General features: G+C 43.2%; 1 protein-coding gene across 2 annotated transcripts in view; it reads left to right on the forward strand.

The window, feature by feature from the left end:
- The window catches only part of PLEKHG1 (pleckstrin homology and RhoGEF domain containing G1), a 255,150-nt gene that overhangs the window by 94,366 nt on the left and 139,217 nt on the right, over window positions 1-21,567 (forward strand). Inside the window, exons 1-2 of one of the 2 annotated variants that reach the window (XM_055433816.2) lie at window positions 7,091-7,331; window positions 11,329-11,403. The exons of the other annotated variant lie outside the window; for it this stretch is intronic. Of the exons in view, the coding sequence (XP_055289791.2) occupies window positions 7,214-7,331; window positions 11,329-11,403 (193 nt within the window). The 5' untranslated portion in view covers window positions 7,091-7,213. Of the gene's footprint in view, window positions 1-7,090; window positions 7,332-11,328; window positions 11,404-21,567 lie in introns of those variants that run through there. 2 annotated transcript variants of the gene reach the window in all.

Here is a 21,567-nt window from a genome sequence, read left to right on the forward strand (position 1 = left end):
CATTTAGCAGTTTTTAATATATTTTCACCTAGGTTTTAATCTTGAATGAATACTAAACTGCAAGGAGGTGCTTAGTCATCTGATAAACTTCTGGAGCTTTATGGCTGTATTCAGCAATATTGGTAGGATTTCTAGGGGAGCAGAAGATGTGAATCTTAAATCTAAAGAGGAGATCAATACCAGCAGCCCACCTTTCACCACAGTGCTCTCTTTGAAGAATCCCTATAATAAAGTAGGTGTCATAAAGTAGATCATACTTACCCCTGGGAATGTTTTTATAATTACCAGGTACTTTTTAGATCAGATCTTAGCATCTAATTATAACAGTAGCATGTTTTTAAACATTACAAAGACTGTGATAGAAGTGTCATGCACACTCATTGTACCAAAGTCCCAGCGTACTATAGTTGTTCATTCATTCATCCCACAGATGCTATTGAATATGTACTATGTTCCAGGCTCTATTCCAGGCTCTGGGGATTTGACGTGGGCAAAAAACACATGCCCCCTCCCTCATCAATATTACAGAATAGACTAGTAGCAGAGATGACTATAAACCAAATATTCATTGCAAATTATAAACACTAGAAAGGAAAAAATGTACAGGCACTGCCTTGAGGAGGTGGTCCTTTTAGAGAGCTCTGACAGATCAGTAGTAGCTAGTGGGGAGATGGTTATGGCAGAAAAACAATGTGGAGAAAGCATGAACCTCTAGAGAAACTTAGAGAAGAGTGGTGAGACTGGACGGGTACAGAGGCCAGTAAGGTGAGTAAGGAGTCAGAAACTGGACTTTTGAGGTGTTGGAGGCCATGTCGAAGATTTGGTTATTGTCCTCGAAGAAATGAAAAAGCTTGGGAGAGTTTTCCGTTGGTGGGATAAGGGTGGGGTGACATCAGATTTCCAATTTACAAAGTTTGTGGTGCAACGGTCCTACACCCTCCATGAGGGACATTCTATTAGTACAAATGATAGATGAGCAGGGTAAAGATAGAGGAAAGTAAGTGCCATTTGAGAGAGAGTTGTGCGTGCGATCTCAGTTGCTTCGTTCGTGATCAACTCTTTGCAACCCTGTGGACTGTAACCTGCCAGGCTCCTCTGTCCATGGGATTCTCCAGGCAAGAATACTCGAGTGAGTTGCCATACCCTCCTCCAGGGGATCTTTCCAATCCAGGAATCAAACCTGCATCTCCTATGACTCCTTCGTTGCAGGCAAACTCTTAAAAAAAAAAAAAATTGGAGGTAGTAATAGTTTGACTTTCTGGAGTAAAAGTGGAAAAGATGATTCCAGAATTTCTGGCTGGTATATCCCTGCAAATGGGAGTAACATTCCCTTTCCTGTGAAATTTCAAATCTAAGATATCAAATAGTCACTTAGATGTACTGGTCTATTGCTCAGGTGTTTGGGCCACAGGTAAAAATCAGTGATTGAATGGTCCTGCAAAGGAAACTGAAAAGGGCTGTCAGTATAGGTGGGAGGAAAAGCAGGATTATAAGAAATTGAGGTCCCCAGGGGAATATAGAGCTTCAGGAAGAAAGGAGTGGCCAAAAGTGTCAGGTGCTGCCAACGAGTCATAGGAGAAAAAGACTGATAAATACCAGTGGGATCAGGAAGCATCTACACAGAGCTGCTCGGGTGGTTGCAGAGGGTGAGGGGGAAACTGGATTGGATGAGTTGGGGAAGAAATGAAGAGAAGCACAGATAACCCATTTGTGATTTTTTTTACTAACCCTGACACTAACTCTTGAGGAGAAGAGACCTATAGCTGGAGGAGGGGGACACAGGGAGAGTCAAGGGGGCAACTTCTTGGATGGGCAAGTCTGAGCACATCTTCCTACTCTTAGAGCGGATACAAAAGAGATGCCCTGGACAGCTAATTAACATCTCTAAACAGCAAGACTTGCTTGTCTATATGAGAATCCAAGTTCTGTGTGAATTCACAAATACATTTTTGGAGGATTATCAGCATTAGCAGCTGATTATTAGCAACATGGGCAGATTTTTTTTTCCCCCGTGTGTGACCTCTATGATGCTCCAGACTGCATATACGGCTGCTACTGCTAAGTCACTTCAGTCGTGTCCGACTCTGTGTGACCCCATAAACGGAAGCCCACCAGGCTCCCCCGTCCCTGGGATTCTCCAGGCAAGAACACCAGAGTGGGTTGCCACCTCCTTCTCCAATGTGTGAAAGTGAAAAGTGAAAGTGAAGTCGCTCAGTCGTATCCGACCCTTAGCGACCCCATGGACTGCAGCCTACCAGGCTCCTCCATCCATGGGATTTTTTAGGCAAGAGTACTGGAGTGGCTTGCCATTGCCTTCTCTGTAGTATATACGGCACAGGGGGTTTATATTGTAGTGCTTGGTGGATTTGAGTACAGCATCAATTCAAGGCCATTCAGCCTAGCTTGTTGTTATCACTTAGAGATAAGAAATGAGGATAGAACATTGCACATGAGATGAGGCTCAAAGCTGTTCACCAGCTCACCCAGAGGCCAGTGGCATGACCATCAGAGCCAACAGTGGCACAAAACAATTTGCAGTAAATTGCAGGTAAACACCAGTGGCCCACACTTTGTACAGCATCTGCCAGAAGCATCAATCTTCAGGAGTTATTTTGTTTCCCAAATGCCACATCCTAGAGCCAACCCACTAGATGTTGGGACTTGGGGGAAAGGGCAATTAAAACCTTCTCCTTCCATCCAAGTTCTGAACCAATTTGGAATTTGAAACAAAGGAGCAAGGCAGATGGAGACTAAACCTCCACCTTTATTACCAATAAAACCAATGTTGGAGGCTGTGTCTTATACCTGTGAGCAGGTGAGCATCCTGATACTAAACTCAGCCTCAGAAACCTTCCCACCAGTGGGCTGAACAGGGACAACCCTCCCCACATAGAAGCGGAGCTTTCCTGAAAGTAAAGCAAAACTGGTGCCACCTGTGGGTAGGTAGCCCTCTGCCAAAAGAGTCAAAATCTAATTCCTGCTTCCTGCCCCCAAGATAAATGTGTATGAGGAGTCAGAGAGAGACCAGGAGCTCTTGGAGCCCTACTCAAATGGAAGAAAGTCTCCACATAGCCAGCCCTCTGCCCAGCAGCTTCTTCTTGAAAGAATAGTGGGAGGTCATATATTTGCTTGCAAAGAGTTAGACACGACTTAGCAGCTGAACAGCAACAACATATATTTGCTACAGACATGGAAGCTATTCTTGGATCTGGTCACTCAGTGCACATTTTTGTAGCTGACAGCCATATCATCACAGCTTGTCGTGCCTTTACACAATCAGCAGTTGCCAAGAGCCCTCTGTGTGACCAGAACCAGGTCCTGAGACATTAGGAAGAAGCATGTGGCCAGTTCGGCCCTCATGCTCTTCAGAAGGCAGGTGGGGGTGGTACTGATGTTTTGGAAATTTAGAAAATAGTTGGTAACTCATGGACATCATAGGAAATTAGAAGCAAATATCCGTGAGCTGAAGTTTATCATGAGACGTATATTGGCTTCTGCGGAGCCTTCAGCATGACTCTGGGTTTCCAGATCTGCTGTCTAAAGAGTGTGTTTCCTTCCCCGGTGTGCCCCTTTTCAGGAGTGGAGGGGGAGGGTGTCTTGTAACAAGTCTGATGTGGGGAGATGATCTCATGGACTCGCGTTGTCCTTCGCATCCTGGCGGGTGCACCGGTGGCCTCTGCGGGTCTCTTTCAGGAAGTGGATGTGTGGGACCTGGGAAGGGTGGGGTTGCCCTGCACAGGCAGGACATTACTCTTCTTCCTCTTCCTGACCGCGTTTCCCACAGCAGTCCTGGTCATTGCTCAGCTTCCTGTCGGGGAAAACCTTGGCTACTGAGCGTCCACCTGCCACCACCAGCAAAGAAGGACGACAGAAGGTGCCCTTGAGTCCACACAGACCCCCTGACAGTGGTACCCAGGGCCTCAGCCATCTGAAGTGAAGATGGAGCCAGTTTTCTGTTGTGTGTGTCGGGGGGCTGGTGAATGGGATAGGAAGCTGCTGCCTGGGCCAGTCGTGTTCTGGGCCAGAACACCCCAGGCGAGTGGAGTGTGGGGGTTCCGAGGGGCCCTGAGGTGGAGAAAAGACAAGGCAGTGTCATGGGACGGCTGCTGCAGCCAGGGTGGCCTTGGGAGATGAAGAAGCAAGGGGGCTTCTCGGGGGGATGAGGGGGCCAGGCAGCCCGATGCGTGAGGAGATAAGGGCTGGGCATTGATTTATTGTATCCAGCACACTACGAGCTGGTCACACACCTGGCTCCCCTGCTGTCACCAAGGTAATAAAGGTCCCAGACTTCGGGAAGCCCGCATTTAGGACCTCCCTGGCAATCCAGTGGTTAAGACTCTGTGCTTCCAGTGTACAGGGCGTGGGTTTGATCCCTGGCTGAGGAACTAGATCCCACATGCTGCAGGACGTGGCCAAAACGAATCAATTGATTAATTTTAAAAAAAAAGAAGAAACCCACATTCAAGTAAGTTTCTTTCTTCAGACCTTCCTTAATCCATCCAGGCAGGCAGGTCAAGTAAGTTTATTTCTTTGGACCTTCCTTCATCCATTTCAGGCTGGCAGGGAGAGCTAGGGAAAATGCAGGCTCCCGGGCAGTTTTAGACCTGGGAGAGCAGTCATTTCAGGGTGAGCCCCAGGAATCTGTATTTTATAAAATGTTTCTGATGCGCAGTGGATTTGAGGCAGCTGGTTGAGTGGGACAGATGGATGCCCCAGAGGGGGACAAGCGCTGTGGTTGTGAGCGTGAGGATTGTCTGAGAACAGAGGAGCTGTATACCGCCTTGAACGTGGAGGACTCGGGGCTGGCGCGTGGGGAGTGTTATTTCAGGTATCCACTGGCTCCATTCCTGCCTTTCTCACAGATCTCCATCTCACCTCAGTGACTGACAGCAGCTGTGCAGGGACCTCAGGGCCTGAGGTGGGGCAGTTTGCTGTACTTCTGACCCTGGCCCCTATGTCTCCCACCCTGGACTTCTGATTGGCCTCCTGGAGATAGGTGGCTGCTGTCTGCAGGGATCTCAGATACGTGGCAGGATCAAGCCCCAAAGAAGAGCTCCGTCCAGGGGCATTAGTGGCTCTTCATAGAGCTGATCACTTGCTTCTCAACATCACTGTGTTATCTCCACCACCTCACCCTGAGGATGAGGCCGGGCAGCTTCTGCTCATCCTGATGGGTTCCTGGAATCCCTACCAGCCTGCACTCCTAACGACCCAGCCTCCTACGACTGGGACAGCCTTCCACCGAGAGATGATTCAGAGTAAACACACACTGAGTTCCTGCCTCCTGACTCTGTCCCCTGAGGAATTCCAAGTGACTCTGGGCCATCCTCAAGACCCCTGCCTCTCGGCTAACACCAGACCCCAGGCTTGAGCACCAGGCTCCCCTGATGTCCACTCCCAGGGGAGTGTCCCCAGAAGGCAGGGTCAGCTGTCTTTGTGACTCTGGGGGCCACAGGAACTGAGAGACTGCTGGAGGCCTCTTTGCTCTTTTCCCAGGAGGGTGGGTAGTGTTGTTTCCTGAATGTCTCTCCCAGCTGATCCCGGCTGAGCCCTTGGTGGCAGAGGGGAGGGAGCTGCCCAGGGCAGAGGGAGCCCCTGCTCCACTGAGGAAGCGGGGAGGACACAGGACTGGTCCCTCTCAGCAAACACTGTGCCTCCCCAGAGTGACCCCACCTGTGCCTCAGATGTGTGTCTGAACTCCTCCTGAGGTCAGGAACGGAGAACAGAGATTATCAGCTTCCTGCTCTCAGGCCATTTCAAGTCCCTATCCTTCATTTCTACCTTCCCTCAGTCTGCCATGATACCACAGTTTTTCTACGGTTTGGAAAAGTCAAAATAATTAGCAAATGAGGGAAAGTTCAACTAAATGAATATGTAAAATATGTATCCCCAAAGCACTACTGCTTTTTAGTACACTGGAGGCTTTTTTTAAAAGTATTGGGATGATTGTGGAGGGATTTGGGGAATTTGCCTGCTTCCTACAAAAACAACCTTGATCTTATTAGATAAAGTGTAGCTGGGTAAGAGAAGTAGAGCAAAGTCAGGGAATGGATCATTCCATCTTCTCCATCTGTATAATCCATAGCAGTCATAAGGACAGAAAATAATGTCAAAAGACCCAGCCTGCCTACAGTTAATTCAGGCTGAGTAATTATAGTGCAACAAGGGATTCTAGAATTTTCTACTGCTTGCCCCCCCCCACACCAGGTTTAAGACAAGCATTGGTCTCTAAACCAATGTCCGCCTGGCATCTTGACCAGCAGGGGGCATAGGTGAGCAGTGTACTCTATGCCCAACACACAGGTCCCACCTTCTCAGTCAGAGGCAATTCCAACCAGCTCAGGAGACAGAATTAGGTCATCGGAATCAATTCATTTTTTTTTAAAGTTCTTGAGTATTTACATAATTGTGAAATTTTATTAAATTCCCTTAATCAACTTTCCTCATCCGCCAAAACCGATATAATTTTGTGACGTAAACACTCAGACATTAGAAATACTTTTCACATTTTCTAAACAAATTCTGTTTATCTAGACGACTGGTTCTCTTTTGGAAAAACAATTGCCCGAAAGCTGTTCCAATTTAGGAGAGAAAATAAGCTGGGAAAAGAGAAACAGATACACATGTTCATGCCCCCACCGCACATCTAGTCACTTTTGTCTGTTTGCTTGTAGGTCTGGGTTTTTTGTTTTGTTTTAATTTTATGGAAGTGTAGTTGATTTACAATGCTGTGTTCATTTCTGCTGTATAACAAAGTGACTCAGTTATATTTATATATTTTTTCATAATATTTTCTCTCATGCTTTATCTCGGGTACATTTAAAATAGTCATTTTTAAACGTTGAAAATGTAGGCTTTATTTTTTTAAGTGAAAAATGAAGAGTCAAAAGAACAAATCACTTCCCTGCAGATCGGCACTTCTGTCGTACCGAGCATCCTCTGCTGTGGATGGGCTGTCTGCGTACCGCTCATCTGTTTCTTCCGTTTCCAGCCCTTGCTCGTCTCATCTCCCACTTTCCCTGGGCCTCCTGAACGAGGATCCGCAACACAGGATGAGTGTGTGGGTGGAGGCCGAAGGCGGGTGAACTGCCCGGACCTGTCTGTCTGGGGTGTAGCTCCATCTCAGGTGGACGGAATCCTCCCGACGGTAGCAGCCAGACAGGGCTGTCCACCCCATCCCGGTCACCCGGCAGGGCCGCGGCCACCTGGGGACATGCTGTCCACAACCATGGTGGGGGCTTTGGTCAGAGGGTGGAGAAATCGAAGCTCTCCTCGAAGGGCAGAATCCAAGCTTCTTATCCCTCAGAGCCAAGATGAAATTCAGACTCGAGGTAGGTTTGTGACTTTGCTATGACTGCATAGTTTTCTTTTTAAAGGGTTCAGGAAGGTAATAATGAGCTCACAAGCTTCCCCCCACACACACCCCCCTTTCAAAGAGAATTGGTACATCTTCAGTCCGTTTTTCTTCTCAGGTTATTATTAATTATGGCTAACTCACTGGTGGAAGGCTTATTTTCTCTTTTCCAAGTCAAAGACATAGAGACCTTCAGTGATTGCACAATGAAAGATCATCATCTCACCTATTGTCCTGTAAAAGCTTTTATTTTAACATGTATCCTGGTTCTATGATATGTATATTCGACTAGTAGAACAGAAAAGGTTTACCGGCTTTTGGCAAATTCTGGTCCAAATTGTATCACTTTGGTACTTCTGCTGTGGGAAGTGGTAAAAGTAGTTAGCTTCTGGGTTTCCTCATTAATATTTTTATTTTCTGTTACTCTTGTTTTGAGGCAGCAATGGAACTCGTGACCAAAATGTAGCTTGCCTGTTAACTTCACTCCAAAGGCTTTGGTGGCTTTTTTTTTGAAAGAAATTTTCTTTGGAATGAAAAACTTTGGAAATTCCTGACCTCGTTCTGTTCTGTCTAGACCTGGGACTTCTTAAGGATACTTAGAAGGGAACTCTTTGGTCTTGCTGATGTCTGACCTATGAGAGAAGCACAGAGCCAGCAGAGGAAGCAGGGATGAGCCCAGAAAGAATCGGCTCCCGGGGGCTTTCTGAGCTGGCCTGCTACCCCTCTGAGGGCTTCTATCTGACTCAGAGCTCTGAGAGGTTCCACGCAGTAATGGCTGACTATCCCTTCATTTCAACAAATGTGTACGTGCTGCACATTTTTCTAGATACTGACTTTCTCTAGTCTCTAGCTAACCTACAGTTGAGAGGTATGAAAATTCAATGGTACAATTTGTTTTGTTCTGATGATGGTTTCCGACCATAATTTTCACACTGATGGTATTCAAAATGAATCAAGTCAAGAGGCTGCTGTGAACACGGTCTTATATGTTTATTCATGGCAAGATAGTCAATTCATTGTTTAACCGGATATGAAAAAGATAGAAGGCTCTGCTTTGTTCTAAAGTGCCAAAAGAGTTAGTGATCACTGGTAACATCTGGCAATCAGAAACAAATGTGAGCTGTAGTGTTTCAAATGTTGATCACCTTGTTGTACTCCTAGTACATTTATTTAAGAATATTCAGAGCTTTACAAGATGACAAAGTAGTATGCTAACAAGTGAGGGATTTTTTTTAACAGCTTTATTGAGATATAATTTACATGCCATACAATTCACCCATTTAAAGGATACAATTCAGTAATTTCTGGTACATTACATTATTCATTTTTAAAGCTATAGAAAAATCTTACATAGCATAAAATTTGCTATTTTGACTATTTAGAAGAATACAATTTAGTGGTATTAATTACATTCATAATTCTATACAGTCATCACCACTGTCTACTTGTAAAACTTTCGTCACCCCAAACAGAAACTCTGTAACCATGAAGCAGTAACTCCCTATTCTCTCCTGCCCCCACCTTTGGTCACCTCTAACCTACTTCCTGCCTCTAGATATGTCCCTAGATTAGATATTGCATATAAATGGGATCGTACAATATTTTTGCTTTCACATCTGGCTTATTTCACTTAGAGTAATGTTTTCAAGAGTCATCACAACATGTATCAGAACTTCATTCCTTTTTATGGCTGAAAGGATAGTATGTTCTAATTCTATTTTATTCTCCCTCCCTTAAATATATCTTAATTTCTAACCTGGTCATAGAAAAACCTTGAGATATTTTTCGGTCTACTGGTATTTTTATGTTTATTTAAAGTCTGAAAAGACTCTTAGAAAGGTATTTGTTTTCAGTCAGCTTTTTAAAGGCAGGGGCCATAGATTAATCTTTTAAAAAATCCTTTTTATCCCCTCATGTCTAGTCCAAGAACTGGTCTAGAATATTCCACAAAGTTATCTTGAGCTGGACAAGATAAATATAAGGTTTTAGTTTTAGGTACCAGCAAAGAGAACTTAAATAAAAAGTTATATAATCTTTGTGCTTTAGTTCTTTCTTTACTGGAGCAATGGTATTTTCTTTTGATGTAAAAATTTCCAGCTGCAGTTATTTCACACACCTAGAATTTTATTTCACATGCCATGGAATCACTAAATATTGAGAGCAGAGTGTTAGCAGAGTAGCATATATAATATGTTAAACTGTGACATGTCCAAAGTTAACTCAGGAAATCTGACAGTGCTTAATTCATACTAGTTTAGAGCCTCTTTGGTGATTTTTTTTTTTTTAGGGTGATTAGAGAGTATCCCAGCTGCTTAGTACTAAGTGTGATGTGAAACAAGTCTTTTCAGTCATAGCTGCTCTTGGCGCTGTGGAGCTCATTACTCTACCTTGGAGCTGGGCTCAGGAATTAAGAGCACTCAAACGGAAACAGAAACTCTTGCAAGTTGAAGAAGCCTTTTGACACCTCCTTGAAGTAGGGAAACTGGAGGCAAGGGTGGATTGGGGTGATTCACAGGGTTCATCTTTAAATGCAAAATATGCCTATGTTTCTTCCAGTTCTGTCCAGATAACTAAGGATGTACATGTATGTTTGTGTGGCAGCCCACACTTAACTAAAATGAACTCTTATTATGCTTTGACTGTTTCAAAAGTTGTGAAGGACATGAGAAGGAGGAGAGATGCAAAATGAAGCCCTTGATGAGGACTTGGAAATAAGTCATCAAAGGATACCTTTGCTGCAGATGATTCCCAGCCTACTTTCGAAACATCTAACCAAGAACAAACGTTTGCACGTTCATTTTTTTTCACTAATTTTATTGCAGTATAGTTGATTTACAATGTTGTGTTAATTTCTACTGTATAGCAAAGTGATTCATTTAGACATTTTATATTGAAGCCAATGGTAGTCTGTATGCCTTTGAAATGTGAAAAGCAATAATAATTTAAGCACCTGGTATGACTTATAAGGCATCAAGATAGATTATACAGGTTGGCCATGAAAACGAGGCTCCTGCCTTGATGACATTTTGCACTTCACACAGACACATTCACACAGATACATTTTTGCATATTCTTTTCATTATGGTTTATCCCAGGATATTGAATATATCGTCCTTGCTATCTGTCCCTTCCATGAGCTACAGTTTGCATCTGCTAATCCCCAAATCCCAGTCCATCCCTCCCTCTCCCCTGGCAACCAGAAGTCTGTTCTCTATGTCTGGGAGTTTGTTTCTGTTTCATAGATAAGTTCATTTGCATTTGCATATTTTAAATACACAACAAAGTGACGCACGTTGTTGAGTGAAATCATGTCCATTTTTGTGTATGTGCTATTTCAGAAATTCTGTTCCTCAATGAAGTGCCTGTGAATGCCCGAAAAACTTGACCATGTCACTCTTTTCCAGCATAACAGAGGCCACACCCACCATTCACTTGTCCTGTGGTCCTTCTTTAGGTGATGAGCCCAGTTAGAGCCCTCTGGCTTGATACTCTAAACCCACCATGGTCAGGGTTCTATGATTGGCACCGAGTGACTGTTTTTGATGGCAGGGCCTTCAGAAACATGAACTGCAAAATGTCATCAAGGCAGGAGCCTTGTTTTCATGGCCAACCTGTATAATCTATCTTGATGCCTTATAAGTCATACCAGGTGCTTAAGTTATTATTGCTTTTCACATTTCAAAGGCATACAGACTACCATTGGCTTCAGTATAAAATAATAATTTCTGGCTGTAGGACTCGACACCCTATAGTCGAAAAGAAAGCCTTTCCTTCCTCATTTCTCAGTGACAGCCTGTAATCATCTTTGAGTAATTTTTAAGATTCTTTCTAAACCACCGTTTCCCTCATCATGTCGGCTGGGGAACAGCTTCTCCATGTATGAATGGAATGGTTCTCATTCCTTTCCAAGCTCAACCACCTAGCTAGTAAGAAAAAGTAGCTGTAAATCTCCGCCAACTTTCTTTTTTCAACAGTTCTGCTGGGAGCAGAGTCAGATGATAAAGTCAGCTCACCACCAGATATTGAGGACCCGGCGGGGGAAGTTTCAGGTAACCACTAAAGAGAATATGATTATACCCACACCTGATTCCCTAATTCAGGTCCAGCCTAGGCTTGAAGGAATGGGGGCCAAGGGTGGATCTGGGCTTCTATTTAGCTGGCCCATCTCCTTCTTTAGGACTAGGACAAGTTTCAGGTAGCTTGTTTGGCTTCTTTAAATTCCAACTGGAATTTTTAATCATGCCCCATGTGTTGTTGTTCGGTCACTAAGTTGTGTCTGGTTCTCTGTGACTTCATGGACTGCAGCATGCCAAGCTTGCTTGTCCTTCAGCATCTCCCAGAGTTTGCTCAAATTCGTGTCCACTGAGTCAGTGATGCTATCTAACTGTTTCATCCTCTGCCACCCTCTTCTCTTTTTGCCTTCAATCTTTGCCAGCATCAAAATCTTTTCCAGTGAGTCTGTTCTTCACATCAGGTGGCCAAAGTATTGGATCTTCAGCTGCAGTATCAGTACTTCCAATGAATATTCAGGACTGATTTCCTTTAGGATTGACTGGTTTAATCTCTTTGCAAAGGGAATGCTCTCACGAGTCTTCTCCAGCACCACAATTCAAACGCATCAGTTTTTCAGTACTCAGCCGTCTTTATGGTCCAACTCTCACATCTGTACGCAACTACTGGAAAAAGCATAGCTTTGACTAGATGGACCTTTGTCAGCAAAGTGATGTGTATGCTTTCTAACATGTCTAGATTTGTCATAGCTTTCCTTCCAAGGAACAAGCATCTTTTAATTTCTTGGCTGCAACATTAGGCAAGGGTAAAATGAACCCAGAGAAATCACAGCTTGGTGTATGTTTTACCCATAAGATGAAATTGTTTCGTCTTTGTAAACCAAAATTAAAATTAACTCCATTTTATAATGAATGGTAATGACTAAATATGACAGTAATGATTGAAAATAATTTACTATATCTGTGACTGTTTTCTGATGGGATTTAATAGACACTTATATTCTGACTTGTACTAATTTTACTAGTTTAGACAAGCTGTGTATCCCTTTTCCCATATATCCCCATGATTAACTATCATTATCATTTGATAAGAGCCCCTTATTTTAATTAGAATAATCATAGGGCTTATGATTCAATAAATATTCACTGAACTGCTTATGTGTAAGACTAATGGGCATGCTAGAAAGATTAAAGAATTGTTAAAGAATTACTAAGGCTTCTCCTTTTTTAAAATTGAGGTATAATTGACATATACCATTGACAGACACCATAATGATTTGATTTTAGTATATGTTATAAAATGATCACCACAATAAGTCTAGTTAACATTCAACACCACACATAGTTACAGTTTTTTTTTTTTCCTGTGATGACAGCTTTTAAAATCTATCTAAGGCTTATCCTTGACCCCAAAAGAGCATTTGTGACCTAGAGAAAACAAAGGTAAAGAAATGCAACAAATATAATATGAATAAACAGAATTAAATACATGGGTAAATGGATATTGGAAGAAGGAATGATTAATTTTAAGAGATAGTACAGTTTCCCAAGTAGATAGAACTTGAGTTGGGCCTTCCAAACCATTGAAGGTATTTTCAACTCTGAAATTAGGGCTAATAGAAAGTAAATATTTGCTCTTGTTACACTTCCAACCTTTTTTCACGCATGAAGTTTCCCCTAAGTCAAACCAAAGGCTTGAAATTAATTTGGTTATTTACTGTCGGGGCAGTTATAGTATAGAAGCAAATTCACTCAGAGGCCACATGTGCCATACTTAGAGAAGAGTGGGAAGAGCATCCCAAGGGCAGACACTAGCCTGAGCAAAGGCCCAGAGGCATGAAAAGCTGGTAGTACTCATGGGCAGTGTTGAGGAGTCTAATATGGCTGCAGTAACTGGCCAGACGCTAGAAGGCTAACTACCGAGGTAAGGAGTGTGGATTTGAGCTGCAGACCACGTGGAACTATATCAGACTTTCTTGGCAGAGTGTAAACGTGCATTCTGAGTTTTAGAAAAGAGCTGTGTAAAGATATGGCTGAGGAACCAAGAAATTGAACTTAACAAAATATATTAAGGAGGTCATTGTCATGATTCAGCCCAAAACTCTGAAACTGACAGTAAGAAAAGGAAAAGTGGGAAGAAGCCACACAGACTTAACATTATGTTTATGGCCTTTGTAAAGTTTTTATAGCAATTGCTTATAAGGTCCATCATCACAGTGAGTGTACTCATGGGATTTTAGTTTATGGAAGTGACTGAATGATAACACGGAGACACTAATGCCACTGCAAGATTCTTATTACTCACGTTTCCCAAGGGTGCGGTGCTGGCATGCCAGGCAAGGCCACATGGGGACACACCAGTTTTGTCCAGGAGGCAGAAAGAAATGAGAGGAAAGCCTAGGTCAGACTTGATTGGTGTTTCCAAGGGGCTTCCCATGCAGGGCAGGGTCCACAGCTTAGGACTGGCTAGTTTGAATAATTCTAGCTGGCCTTGGGGCATAGGGGCTTCCCCTACTTTTCTGATACCTAACCCTGGGGTTTTGTGTGAGAGTTAGATAAAGGGGTGGTTTGAAGTATAGGCTCTAGATCACAGGGGAGATGTAAACAACTCTGGCTGTTTGTTTGGCCCTATGATTGTTGCTGTTCAGTCGCTAAAGTGAAAGTGAAAGTCACTCAGTCGTGTCCGACTTTTTGCGAACCCATGGACTATACAGTTCATGGAATTCTCCAGGCCAGAATACTGGAGTGGGTAGCCTTTCCCTTCTCCAGGGGATCTTCCCAACCCAGGGACCAAACCCAGGTTTCCCACATTGCAGGTGGATGTTTTACCAGATGAGCCACAAGGGAAGCCCAAGAATACTTGAGTGGGTAGCCTATCCCTTCTCCAGGGGATCTTCTCAACCCAATTCTTTGTGATCCCATGAACTGCAGCATGCCAGGCTCCTCTGTCCTCCACTGTTTCCTGGAGTTTGCTCAAATTCATGTCAACTGAGTCAGAGATGCTATCCATCTCATCTTCTGCCGCCTCCTTCTCCTCAATCTTTCCCAGCATCAGGGTCTTTTCTGATGAATTAATGGGTACAAAATGGACAAATACAGAATCTAAGAAAACATAAGTCTGAAGATCTCTACATGTATCCTGGTGGTTCAGATGGTAAAGAATCTGCCTTCAATGTAGGAGACCTGGGTTTGATCCCTGCATCAGGCAGATCCCCTGGAGAAGGGACTGGCTACCCACTCCAGTATTCTTGCCTGGAGAATTCAATGGACAGAGGAGCCTGGCAGGCTACAGTCCATGGGGTCACAAAGAGTCAGACATGACTGAGCAATATCTGGACATTTAGATAAGTTCTTTATCACTTAATCCTCTCGATCATGTGCAGTAAGTGCCAGATTGTCCCCATTTTACACAAGAAGCAACTGAGATCCAAAGGGGTTCAACAGTTTACCCACGTTCACACTAGTGAATGATTTTTTTTCCAGCCAGATTCAATCCAGGTCATAGTCAGCTTCACCCCTGATACTAAGCTCTATCCCCACATTCACTTCTCTATCTGATTATATTTCTCACTCTGGACTCAGGACGTGAGATTAGTTCTGTTGAAAAAGTGGTGGGAACTTGTTGAAGCTTCCTCAGAGCTGATTAGACTAGGGAACAGAAGTGGATGTATGTGGTTCACTATCTCTCTGTAATTCTTTATGCTTCTACTTGCTTTGTCAGAAGAGTGTGAAGATGTGTTTGCATACTGGTGGCCTCCCATGCAGCACATTATAATAAGAAAATATTATTAAGTAAAATATGTGACTTCAGCACTGTCTCCTCCGTTCCCGGAAACTGATTCTAGGCTTTGACTTTTTTTCTCTGATCTCTTTGACTCTGGGACTTGGAAGCTCTCATGTCAGCAAACAAAGCCCTTGGCCGACTTTTTTTCTCCCCTGTGTCATGAGCCAGTGATCCAAATTGGCTATGGAAGAGTCTCTGAATTCCCTGGGATAGACTCTGAGGTCCTGTGTCAGTAACTACCCTGTTTGGTCATTGTCCAGAACTTCCTTGGATCATCCCCACCACTCCCCGTGAGGTCTGTCTCTTCCCAGCCGCCAGGGCTTTGTTCTCCAACGTTTGGCTGCCTTCTCACCCCCTCTGTCCGCACATCTTCATGCCTCACTTCCACGAAGAGCCAGCTTGGTGCTCAGCCTCTGTGGGAGGGTGGCCGCAGCACATGTAAATCACACAGCCACATCCATGAAGCATCTGCTTTGCAAAAGCCATGAGGGGGTTACAGGACCATGAATGGCCCAGGTCAAGATCTCAGGGAGCTTGGGACTGGCTTCACAGGCAGAGTAAAATGGTGAGTGAGTGAGTGAAGTCCCTCAGTCGTGTCCGACTCTTTGCAACCCCACGGACTGTAGCCCACCACACTCCTCTGTCCATGAAATTTTGCAGACAAGAATACTGGAGTGGGTTGCCATTTCCTTCTCCAGAGGATCTTCCCAACCCAGGGATCGAACCCAGGTTTCCTGCATTGTAGGCAGATGCTTTACCATCTGAAATGGTAAAAGATGCAAATAACACTTTTAAAAATGAAGGCTATATCAAACAAGAGTTTAGAAGTCATTCCCCACCAAATTGGTACCACTTTGTATGTTTATTGCTTCACTCATCCTCACCTTTCCACGTGCTCCCCACAGGTTAGCTAGGAGCTTTCACTTGAACTGGGCTGTGAACCATCAGACAGAGGTGTCACAAGTCTAGTCTTTATAAGAGCCTTTGCAGAAGGAACATGACGGCTATTTCTGTTTCCTACCCACTAATAGTCCAGTTATGTGGGGACAACCCCTGTCTTTACATGCAGAGCTCGGCTGCAGGGAGTTAGTGTAGCAGAGGGAGTAAATGTTTCAGCCCCAGAGTTAGGCTGCCTGGCTTATATACCAGTTATACTGCTTCATAGTTAGAGGACTTTGAAAGCTACTTCCCTCCTGTGTGTTTCATTTTTCTTAAGTGCAAAATAGGATAGCAATACCTACCTTTTCACAGACCACAGCCTTGTCTAATTCAATGAAACTAAGCCATGCCATGTGGGGCCACCCAAGATGGGCGGGTCATGGTGAAGAGGTCTGACAGAATGTGGTCCACTGGAGAAGGGAATGGCAAACCAATTCAATATTCTTGCCTTGAGAACCCCATGAACAGTATGAAAAGGCAAAATGATAGGATACTGAATGAGGAACTCCCCAGGTCGGTAGGTGCCCAGTATGCTACTGGAGATCAGTGGAGAAATAACTCCAGAAAGAATGAAGGGATGGAGCCAAAGCCAACCAAGGTCTGTCTAGTCAAGGCTATGGTTTTTCCAGTGGTCCTGTATGGATGTGAGAGTTTGACTGTAAGGAAAGCTGATCGCCAAAGAGTTGATGCTTTTAAACTGTGGTGCTGGAGAAGACTCTTGAGAGTCCCTTGGACTGCAAGGAGATCTAACCAGTCCATTCTTAAGGAGATCAGTCCTGGGAGTTCTTTGAAAGAACTGATGCTAAAGCTGAAACTCCAACACTTTGGCCACCTCATGCGATGAGTTGACTCACTGGAAAAGAGTCTGATGCTGGGAGGGATTGGGGGCAGGAGGAGAAGGGGACAACAGAGAATGAGATGGCTGGATGGCATCACCGACTCGATGGACATGAGTTTGAGTGAACTCCGGGAGTTGGTGATGGACAGGGAGGCCTGGTGTGCTGTGATTCATGGGGTCGTAAAGAGTCGGACATGACTGAGCGACTGAACTGAACTGAACTGAACTGAATCTACCTTTTAGAATTGTTATGAGAATTAAATGAGTTTTTTTTTTTTTGGTTCATGGCAGCTTTATTCAGATTAGCTCCAAACTGAAAACTATTATACATAAATGTCCATCAGAAGGTGAATGGAAGCTCAAACTGAGGTATATCCATACAGTGAAATACTGAAAGAACCACACACAGTACACATGGCTTGTAAAATAATTTTTATGAATAAAACTGGACACAAAAGATTATATACAGATTCAATTTATATGAAACCCTAGAAAAGCCTAATCTTTTAAAAAACTTTATTTTCAGCTGGTTAACAGGGCTTCCCAGGTGGCTCCAATGGTAAAGAATCTCCCTGCAATGCTAGAGACCCAGGGTCAATCCCTGGATCAGGAAGATCCCCTGGAGGAGGAAATGGCAACCCACTCAAGTATTCTTGCCTGGAAAATCCCATGGACAGAGAAGCCTGGCAGGCTATAGTCCTTGGGGTCACAGGAGAGTCAGACACGACATCGTGACTAAACAACAACAACAACAACACAGCCAGTTAATAATGTTGTGATAGTTTCAAGTGGACAGCAAAGGGACTCCGCCATACATATACATGTTTCCATTCTCCCCTAAACAAATGAGTTAACTTTTCTAAAGCATGAAAATGGTACCTGGCACACAGTAAAAACCCATATTACCATGTGGTCCTCATGACTGAGTGATTCTCATCTTTTAGAGGTTTTCTTGTCCATTCCTGGAGCTGTCTTGTAAGTCAACAGCTCCATTAATCGTCTCTGTAAATTTTAAAAAAACAAAGTTTAAAAACTTGAGCATAAGCATTTCCCCTGGAATACCAGAATTGCTGGTATTTTATTACTTCTCCATGGACATTTGAATAGCCAACAATGGCTTTGAAAATAATTGGGAAGACGTGCAGCGTCTGTCGGTCTCCATATTGAAGTTTCTGTTGTGTTTTTGTTTCCATGTGAACTTCATTTTTTTCCTAAAGTTTATAAGCCTTTTGCTCCATGGTGAGATTCAGCAACATGTTTCAGTTCCAAAGAACAATATTTGTCCTACTTGAAAAATCGACCTGGTTTCCATTTTCTTTACAAAGAAGTTGCTCAATGCTTTATGCTTCCAGACTTGGATTTAGCTTGATATTTTCACAAACGTAATTTTTTCATCTTTGATCATTTTTGAAAAACTTCTTAAAAGCTGCCAGTATAACACATTGTCTGCCTTTGGGTTTTGTTTTCTTTTTTTTGATGTTTTTATTTTTTGTTTTGTTGATGCTAAGTTGCCTCTAGCTGATCTTAGTTTGAAATAAGGATGTTAGGTGTTGAAATGTTAGGAATTCACTAGAAATATAGCTCTGATCTATAGAGTAGGATCCCAGGCTGCAGAAAGTATTTCTTCCTTGTAGAGAAAACTGTTGATTCTACTTTCCTTGAAATGTTAAAGTGTAAGGCAGTGGTTAAGAACACAGAACCCTGGTTCTTGGATTTCCGCTTGAGTCACTTTGAACTTGTTACATAGCTTGCCTAAGCCTCAAATTGCTCAGCTTTTAAATGGGGACACTTGAGTTTTAGGGACCAGATGAGACCTTGTAATTCTTATAAGGACTAGCAAGTGTTCATTGTGATGCTGAACAAATACAAAGGCACCAATATTCATGATTGCTATTTTGCAGATGTCTGACATGAGAGTTTCCATGAGAAACTCTATCTGGCTGTTGAAGTTTTTTTGAATATACAATGTGACCCTCTTGAATGGAGGAGATTTTGTGTGAGAGTATCTATAAAGTGACCCAAGGTGCTTATTGAAGTCACTGTGGTCTGGAAGAAAGTGGGGAAGAACCGTTAAAATAAGAATTCAAGGAACTTCCTTGGCAGTCTAGTGGTTAAGATTCTGTGCTCCCGATGTTGGGGGCACCCATTCGATCCCTGGTCAGGGAACTAAGATCCCCACATGCCACACTATGGTGTAGCCAAAAAATAAAAATAAAAAAAAAAAAGAATTCAATTATAGAACCTTCACCTTAAAAAAATGTTAATTTATCATTTTCTTGACCACTTTCACAGCCAGTCAAATGAATCTGGGATATGTTTATGTAAGTTATGCAAAGAGTGTAGAAAACTAGTATTAGCCTCAAATAGTGTCCAGAGCCTCTGCTATATATCAAGATTGTGATGAGGGAGAATTCAGATCACAGAGAATATTTTAGAATGTCTTTCCTCTGTAAATATTTTTAAAAGCCCATATATCTTTTTAATTATTTCTTTGCTAGCTTAAGTTGAAAGTCTAGGGAGTCTGGCAGAGGAATTCAGGCTAAAACCAGGAGACCGAAGGTGATGCTGCGGGCGGTGAGCACTCCGCGTGTGAAGTCTCTTCCCTCCTCTCCCCAAAGCCCTGAGCTGCTTTAAGCCCTGTGGTGATGGCAGGCTGCCAGCTCTGGGAAAGAATCTGCAGTTTTCATTTGAAATCAGAGGATGGAATTTAGACACTTCTTAATCTTGCACTAAACACTTTGACTATCTAGTTACACGCACATCACACTGAGGCACACACACCTCTCTTTTCTTCGGGCAGCATCAGTGCTGAGTCCAGGGTCTGTTTTTCCTCAGCTCCATTGGATCTCACTGTGTGGATTTGTTTCTGAACAACAGCATCTCTGTGCAAAATGCACAAAAAGAGTCTTTAGCTAACCAGGATTTGAAAAATAAATCACCGATTCATGAGCATCATTTTACAAGTGCTTTTTAAGTCCAGGGATATAAGAAATCATCTGTGCAGTACAAGGGACAAAGGTCTCAGGTGAGTATTCTTTGTATGTTGAGATGGAGTATGTGGGTGATGTTTCAGAAATCCAACTTGGAAGCTGCTACAGAAGTGATTGTCTCTTTAATTGTGATCTGTAAGACTGTTGTATTTCCAAGAATAAAATTACTTTTGAATTACCAAGAAAAGAAGCAAAAATTATGCTATGGCCAATGATAAAAAATTTTTAATTATTTTTGTGGGTTCCGATTTTATATATGTGTGTGTGTGTGTGTGTGTGTGTGTATACATATAAAGTGTGCTAGATTTTGCTAAAGATTGTTTGGGAACCATGTTAGTATCAGAAGTCCTTTTAATATACCAACAGTTTAAAGTGTTTAAAAATTCCTCCAGGATGGGAGGGAGTTTAGGGGAGAATGGATACATATATACGTGTGGCTGTGTTCCTTCACTGTTGACCTAAAACTCTTCAGTTCAGTTCAGACTCTCCGTGACCCCATGAATCACAGCACGCCAGGCCTCCCTGTCCATCACCTTACCACACTGTTAATCAACTTCACCCCAATACAAAATAAAAAGCTCAACAAAATAAATAAATAAAAATTCCTTCAGGAGCTGAAACAAAATGTATGTGATGATTCGATTCTGAAAGAATAAAGATCATTACAATTTGTGAACTCTTGAGCTTAAAAATATGAATAAAATAGTAAATTTTTAATCACTTAGGCCAGAGGACAATTTGATGTGCTGTAGGCAATGGAAAGAGCACCAAATTTGCAATCAGGCCTTCAGCTCTCTAGCTGTGTGCCTTGGGCAGGTTATTTGATCCATGTGTCAGCATCCTCAGAATCTTTGAGGGGGGCTGAGCTTAGGGCCCCAGCCCTTGAAGGAAGGAGTCCTGTGTGGGCAGGGTTGGACCAGGGAGTGGGGAGATTTCAGGACACTCAACTGGGATGTAAGTCAGGGTGCCTAGGGATGGGAGAATGGGCAGTGTGGTCCAGGACAAGCTTCCTCATATTTCAAAATCTTGCTCAAGGCCGGCCCTAGAAGGGAGGAGCCTTCTACAATAGTTCTGCTTGGTCATTTAGAATTCAGATGACCCCAGCAGGGGTTGTCCATTCTTTGTGTACCAGTGGAGGCCAATGTGACTTCTCCACCCATTGAAACATCTATTTACTCTGGCTGGCCTCAGTGGGGGGAGATTAACAGATAGCTCCGACTTGCAAAGGGAAAATGCTGTGTTTTGTTTTCTAATACCAAAGATGCTTTTTTAGGGTGAAGAATCTAAAATGTCATCACGTTGTTACCCACTCAAGAAAGTAGTTCTCTGAACTTAGGGTTACCAAGAGGAAGGATTGGGGAGGGGATAGCTGGGGAGTTGGGGATTGACATGGACACACTTCTGTATTTAAAACGAATAACAAACAAGGACCTACTGTACAGCACAGGGAACTCTGCTTAATGTTATGTGGCAGCTTGGATGGGGGGGTGGAGTTTGGGGGAGAATGGATATATGAATATGTATCCCTTTGCTATCCTCCTGAAATTATCACAGTATTGTTAATTAGGTATTCAGTTCAGTTCAGTTCAGTCGCTCAGTCGTGTCTGACTCTTTGCAACCCCATGAATCACAGCACGCCAGGCCTCCCTGTC

The sequence above is a fragment of the Moschus berezovskii genome, chromosome 10, assembly GCF_049115385.1.
Source record: "Moschus berezovskii isolate FMDL1 chromosome 10, NW_MosBer_1.0, whole genome shotgun sequence".
Classification (NCBI taxonomy): Eukaryota; Metazoa; Chordata; class Mammalia; order Artiodactyla; family Moschidae; genus Moschus; species Moschus berezovskii.